Genomic DNA, 7,282 nt, shown 5'->3' on the forward strand with positions numbered 1-7,282 from the left:
AATGACATGATCTAAAATATAAGATATTGTTCCTTAATATCAATTGTAATATATTTTGATAGATTCTTGTTTCCCACAGTTGTAAAATATGTTAGTAAATATGTAAAAATAACATATATTTGCTCAGTGAGATATATTTAATGTTGACCCTGGCCTGATAAACTTGATAGCTGACGATGTCCACTGAGCATAAAAATAGGGGTTTCTGTGTTTATGAACAGAATCTAATGACAGATATGGTTAGACAATTCCGACATAACATCTTTGCTTACTCAGCTTTTTAATGGCTTCTTTCATATCTTTGTTTCTTAATGTATAGATAACAGGATTCAGGGCAGGGGTTACAGCAAAGTCAACAATAAACAGGTATTTGTCAATTGATGATGTGGGGAAAGGCCACACATAGAGAAACATGCAGGGAGTAAAAAAAAGAACAACCACAGTGATGTGTGCTGATAGAGTGACAAGTGCCTTGGTCAAGTCTCCTGAAGACCTTTTCCAGACAGTTATCAAAATGAAGACATAGGAGAGCAGAAGCAGGAAGAAGGTCCCCATGCTCATGAAGCCACTATTGGCAGCAACAACAAACTCAAACTTGTCTCTATCAGTACATGCGAGTTGTATGATCCGAGGAAAGTCACAGTAAAAGCTATCTACTTTGTTAGGACCACAAAAAGGCAGGTTTATAACAAAAGAGAACTGGGACAGGGCATGGACCACACCAGTGACCCAGCCAGCCATTACAAATAAAATACATAATTTAGGGCTCATGATTCTCAAGTAGTGTAGAGGCTTACAAATGGCTGTGTACCTGTCAAATGCCATGGCTATGAGCAGCACCATCTCCACTCTTCCTATAATGTGGATAAAACACATCTGAGTCATACAACTGTGGAACGAAATTACTCTGTGTTCTTTCAGAAGATCTGAGATCATCTTGGGAACTGTGGTAGAGGAAAGTCCAACATCAATGAAGGACAGGTTGGCCAGAAGAAAGTACATAGGAGACTGTAAGTGGGAGTCAGTAATTACCAAAAAGACAATAAAAAGATTTCCCAAGATTATGCTTAAATAGAGCAAAGAAAAAATGTATATGAGAAAAATTGTAGTTTTCCAGGAGTTGAACAGTCCCAGCAACACAAACTCAAAAACCACAGAGTCATTTGTTTGATCCATTGATTGCTGCAGAGGAGAGGCTATCAAGACACCTGTTGATAGAAAATGACCAAGTTTTCATCAGTGGTAGTAAGGTCTCTCCATTGACTATAATTCTTTCTTCTGAAGTTTATATTTATCATAGTTGGAGATACATGAATAACATTCAGGAAGGGAAATATAATGATCAGCAAGCAGATCACACATAAAGAGAATGGAAGATCACAGAAAAAATGTATACTAGCCATATAACCTCGCTTATCTATTTAGATACAGTGTTCACAATGCTAAAGCAGGAAAATTATAGGCTCCTAGGCTAAAAACAGCCTCCCTTAATTATAGAAAATTATTAAATGCAAAAAAGTTGTTAGCATCTTAAAAGGTTGAAAACAGGCTATTTTCATTGTTTTTTTTCCAAAACCAGGCATTTTGGTTTTGCTTTGTTTTATTTTGACTGTGAAGGTTGCCTTAACACTTTCCATAGCTGTTCTCTTATGAGTTTCCTCACTTATGTGATAATATTTTTGTTTTCTTCAGATTAATGCTTTGGTAATGACTCACAAATTATTCCTAGCAGCATTTCTTACTCTCTCATGAACATCAATAATTTTCTTAACTGGAATATCTGGCATATGATTTTTTTGTTTGCACAAGTTGAGGTGGAGGAGAGATGTACAGATTGAGCTCATTCACCATATTTAAATAATTACTCAGAATTATACAGCCTTGGAATTATTTATTCATTCATTACTTCCTACAATAGTAAAACATGTACACTTAAGTAAAATATAATATATATTATATATTATAATGATAACATTTTATGGAAGTTGTATTAAACATTTATTCTGGAAAAGGATCTTTGCTTAAACATTATTTCTTTCAAACTTCACACAATTCCATGTTCTGTTTTATTAGATCCATTTTATACACAGAGACACTGACTTCTAGTGGGATAAAGTATTAGAGTTAAGACTGGCATACGTAACTAAAGATATGGTAATCTATGCTCCTATTTACCACTCTGAGTTCTTTAACAACAGGCCCTTTAATTTTATACTTGGATCTTCTTCAGGTATATATTTAATTGACTAAAGTGTATTCAGTTATTATTTTTTTAATCCACTAATACAATGACTTCTTTTTATAGTGTTGTTTTTTTTTTTAATTTTAAATCTAGATGCTGGGTATGGGAGTGTGCAATAGCAGAGGATCACAAATTGAAAATCACTCTGGGCTAGGTAGTGAGTTGTAGATTAGTTCCTGGACAGACTCCAAGGCTACAGAGAAATGCTGTCTCAAAAAATTAAAATAAATAAATAAAGATCAATTTGTCAATGGGATTTTTCAACTTAATCTTTAGATTTATTTAAGAACCTTTGCGTAATTCTGTAGCATATCATATAAAACTTTGGTAAAAAATCCTAATATTTCAAGCAATTTTTCCTCAAGGCTTATAGGAAATAAATATAAAACATGAGTTACCATTTTTAAAACTGTTTTATGGATTTATATCAACAAAAGAAAAGCATTATAAATAATGTTTTCAATATAATTTTATTGAAATTTTTAGATTATTAACTTCTGATTATAAGTGAAGCACTAAATCTAAAAAGTAAAGAAACATCTGTTAGAGCTATAGATTAACATTATGTAATGAAACAGATGGTAATCTAATCTAAAAAAAAATGCTTTTTGAAAGCCCAAAGTTTCAGTAACCAGTAGCCAAATTATACAACTATCTCAAAAATTACGACAAAGAAGAAATATTATGTGTAAGAGAATTTAAACAAATATAAGAAATAAGAAATAGTCTATACAGAAAAAAAGACATAAAGAGCATTATGTATTCATTTTATTAATATATTTTCTTATATATTTGATACTCTGTATAAAATGGGAATTTCAAGTATCATAATAAAATAAAGCAAGTTCAGACTTAGGAAACTATCATTTGCCAGATGACTAATCCATGAATTAACTTCAAAACTACTGAAAAGTAGTGGATATGTAAGAAGGACTAACACAAAATGGAGAGCAGCAATTTGAAGATATGAATAATGAGTGGTAGGGCAGTAAAAAGAATACTAATATACAATGGCTTAGAATGTGCCACAAACTTCTATTTAAAAAGGGATGATCTTATAAAATATACAAATTGCTACAAATTAGTTACTGTTCAAATCATATACAAATCCATAAACATAATTTTAGTAAAAAGCCTCTTTACCCACTAATCTATCTTGATATTATCCTGTGACTGAAATTAAATAACTATTACAGCTTATTCATCCCAATGTGAGTTGTTCTATCTTATAGTATTTTTTCAAATAAAAACATATATCTATGTTAATGTATATAACAGAGTAATAAATATATATGCATATATATGAGGCATGACTAACATCTAATATAGTATAATATTATAGCATAACTACTAAATAGGTTTTCTCCATCATAAAAATTGGTAATATATAAGAGACTTTCCTGTAGATTATCAGACAGGAAAGAATAATTTAGTTACTATGAGAAAGCCAAGATACAGACATTGCTTTTGTATTTTACTGATCTTATTCTTTAGAGAGAAGGGGGAAAGAAGAGTCAAAATATTACACATATTACTTTAAAATACTACTGTTTTGAAGAATGTTGTAATTTCTCTCAACTCAGTTTCAACTGTGAGTGAAGAAAGCAAATGTTACAAATGAACTTGTAAGAAGTGAACTAGGTTAAATCATAAGACACAGAAAAAGTAGATTTTGAAAAACAAAAACACAGAACAAGTTGAGGGTGGTGCAACCTGACACTAGGAGATTAGAGAATGGTCCTACACCTACCTGAGGAAGCACAGATTCTACCCTCAGCATCTTCAAGGGATGAGGAACACAGGACAGGAAGAACTTGTTTTCTAATTCACCCCTCATCATTACAACTAAAGGCACACAGCGACTTATCAACAGGAATACAACCAATTAATATGACTGGGACTAAAATTCAATATCTACATAATTATTAGTTTTCTATAGGAACTTTGCCTCCTATAAATATTGTTTTCCCAAGAGTCAGCTATTAATAAACATAGAAGAAATTATTGGCCAATGACTGATAAGGAGTCCCTATGTGGTTGTGATAATGTTTTAAATATGTGATCTGATATACATTGAATTGTTAGACTAATTAAAATCATTGATAACACTTTTTTGGTATCTATTAAATTATGCGCACGCGGTTTTGATCCAACGCAATGTGCTGCCTTGGTGGGAGCCTAGCCAGTTTGGATGTTCACCTTCCTAGATATGGACGGAGGGGGGAGGACCTAGGACTTACCACAGGGCAGGGAACCCTGACTGCTCTTTGAATTGGAGAGGGAGGGGGAGAAAAGTGGGGGGAAGGGGAGAGGGGTGGGAGGAGGGGGAGAAGAATGGGAGGAGGGGGAGGGAAATGGGAGGCTGGGAGGAGGTGGAAATTTGTTTTTTTTTCTTGCTTTTCTTTATTCTCCTTTTATCAATAAAAAAAAGTATATAAAAAAAAGAAATATATAGAGTGGACAGCCTTGCCGTGTTCCTGATTTTAGTGGGATGGCTTTGAATTTCTCTCCGTTTAGTTTGATGTTAGCTGTCGGCTTGCTGTAAATAGCTTTTATTCTATTTAGGTATGACCCTGGTATCCCTATCTCTCCAAGACTTTTATCATAAAGGGCTGTTGAATTTTGTCAAATGCTTTTTCAGCATCTAATGATATGATCATATGGTTTTTTCTTTCAGTTTATTTATATGATAGATTACATTGATAGATTTTCGTATGTTGAACCAGCCCTGCATCTCTGGGATGAAGCCTACTTGATCATAATGAATAATTTTTCTGATATTCTTGGATACGGTTTGCCAGTATTTTGTTTAGAATTTTTGCGTCAATGTTCATAAGTAAGATTGGCCTGTAATTCTCTTTCTTGGTTGAGTCTTTGTGTGGTTTTGGTATCAGAGTGACTATAGCTTCATAAAAGGAATTTGACAATGACTCTTCTGTTTCTATATTGTGAAATACATTAAGGAGTATAGGTATTAGGTCTTCTTGGAAGTTCTGGTAAAATTCCGCATTGAAACCATCTGGTCCCGGGCTTTTTTTGGTAGGGAAGTTTTTGATAACAGCTTCTAATTCTTCGTAACTAACAAGTCTATTTAGATTGTTCACCTGTTCCTAGTTTAACTTTGGTATATGATATTTATCTAAAAACGTGTCCGTTTCTTTAACATTTTCCAGTTTTGTGGCATACAGGCTTTTGTAGTAAGATCTAATGATTCTTTGAAATTCCCAATGGAAATAGAAAATACTATACTGAGTGAGGTAACCCAGACCCAAAAAGATGAACATGGGATGTACTCACTCATAATTGGGTTCTAGCCATAAATAAAGGTCAGTGAGTCTATAATTTGATTTCCTAAAGAAGCTAAATAAGAAGGTGAACCCAAAGAAAAACGTATAGTTATCCTCCTGGTTATGGGAAGTAGACAAGATTGCTGGACAGAAAATTGGGATCTTGGGGGTGGGGTGGGATGGGAAGTTAGGGGAGATGGAGAGAAAAGTGAGAAGGGGAGGATGGGGAGAACTTGGGGAAACAGGATGATTGGGATAAAGGAAGGTTGGATAGAGGAGCAGGGAAGCACATATCTTAATTAAGGGAGCCATCTTAGGGTTGGCAAGAGACTTGGACCTAGAGGGGCTCCCAGGTGTCCCAAGGCGAGGTCCCCAGTTAGTTCCTGGGGCAGTTGAGGATAGAGAACCTGAAATGACCCTAGCCTATAACCATACTGATGAATATCTTGCATATCACCATAGAACCTTCATCTGGTGATGGATGGAGATAGAGACAGAGACCCACACTGGAGCACTGGACTGAGCTCCCAAAGTCCCAATGAGGAACAGAAGGAGGGAGAAGATGAGGAAGGAAGTTAAGACCACAAGGGGTGCAGCCACCCACGGAGACAGTGGGGCTGATCTATTGGAGCTCACCAAGGCCAGCTGGACTGTGACTGAGAAAGCATGGGATAAAACCGGACTCTCTGAATATGGCAGACAATGAGGGCTGCTGAGAAACCAAGGACAATGTCACGGGGTTTTGTTCCTACTGCACGTACTGTGGGAGCCTAGCCAGGTTGGATGTTCATGTTCCTAGACCAGGATGGTGGGGGGAGGACTTTGGGCTTTCCACAGGGCAGGGTACCCTGACTGCTCTTCAGACTGGAGAGGGAGGGGGAGAGGAGTGGGGGGGAGGGGGAGAGGAGTGGGGGGAGGGGGAGAGGAGTGGGAGGCTGGGAGGAGGTGGAATTTTTTTCAATAAAACAATAAAAAAACCGAAATATATAGAAACAAATATAAAAGTAATATAACGTACTATAATGTACTTTTAACTGTTTATTTAATATTTATACCTAAGTGGGATTTCATAGTCTTACAAAACCCTTTCTGACTTCTTTGATCATTTTCTGACTCCCATCACAGTGTGACTTGTGATCCCTTTATGAAAGTATGATCCATTCCTGTTTGATGAGAGAAAAGAAACTCTTTAATATAAATATGTTTCCTTAAGAACTTTGGTATTCAGTGTATCAGACCCTTTTGGCTCAAGAACAAAATTTTTTTCTGACAAATATATTGATCGCCTTTCAGTGTAAGACTGAAATTGGCAGATTACAAAATATATGAAATATAAAGGAATCAAAGATAATATATTGTCATATATTCAATTGGTTTACATAGAAGAATTAAACTTCAAGAGAAGGGGACTCCAGAAAATGTGAACAAAATGGAGAATGTTTTATTTTGTGAAACTATGGTTATAATTGTATTACTTCAAGTTAAGCCTAAACACATAATAGGAAAAGAATAGACTTAGAATTTAGGGATACAGAATTGAAGAATTACAGATACATTGTCCATTATTTAACTTGTTTTTTATATCAATACAAGACATAAGAAAAGATGAGGCATCTGATATCACTAGAAGATACATTCTCACAGCAAAATCTCTAATCCTTTGGTACTCACATGGTTTTGCCAAAATAACTGCCCAAATTGGAGCCAAACAAGGATGATACCAACGGACATGCCAACGTACAGGGAAAAGCCC

The 7,282-nt window shown here is 35.2% G+C and overlaps 1 protein-coding gene across 1 annotated transcript; it reads right to left on the bottom strand.

The window, feature by feature from the left end:
- Positions 1-240: 240 nt before the first annotated feature.
- On the bottom strand, positions 241-1,176 carry LOC142844306 (olfactory receptor 4F21-like). The gene has a single exon (XM_075962639.1). The coding sequence runs from the start codon at positions 1,174-1,176 to the stop codon at positions 241-243; it is 936 nt and encodes a 311-aa protein (XP_075818754.1).
- Between the last annotated feature and the right edge of the window lie 6,106 nt (positions 1,177-7,282).

Source organism: Microtus pennsylvanicus, chromosome 2 (assembly GCF_037038515.1).
Source record: "Microtus pennsylvanicus isolate mMicPen1 chromosome 2, mMicPen1.hap1, whole genome shotgun sequence".
Lineage (NCBI taxonomy): Eukaryota > Metazoa > Chordata > Mammalia > Rodentia > Cricetidae > Microtus > Microtus pennsylvanicus.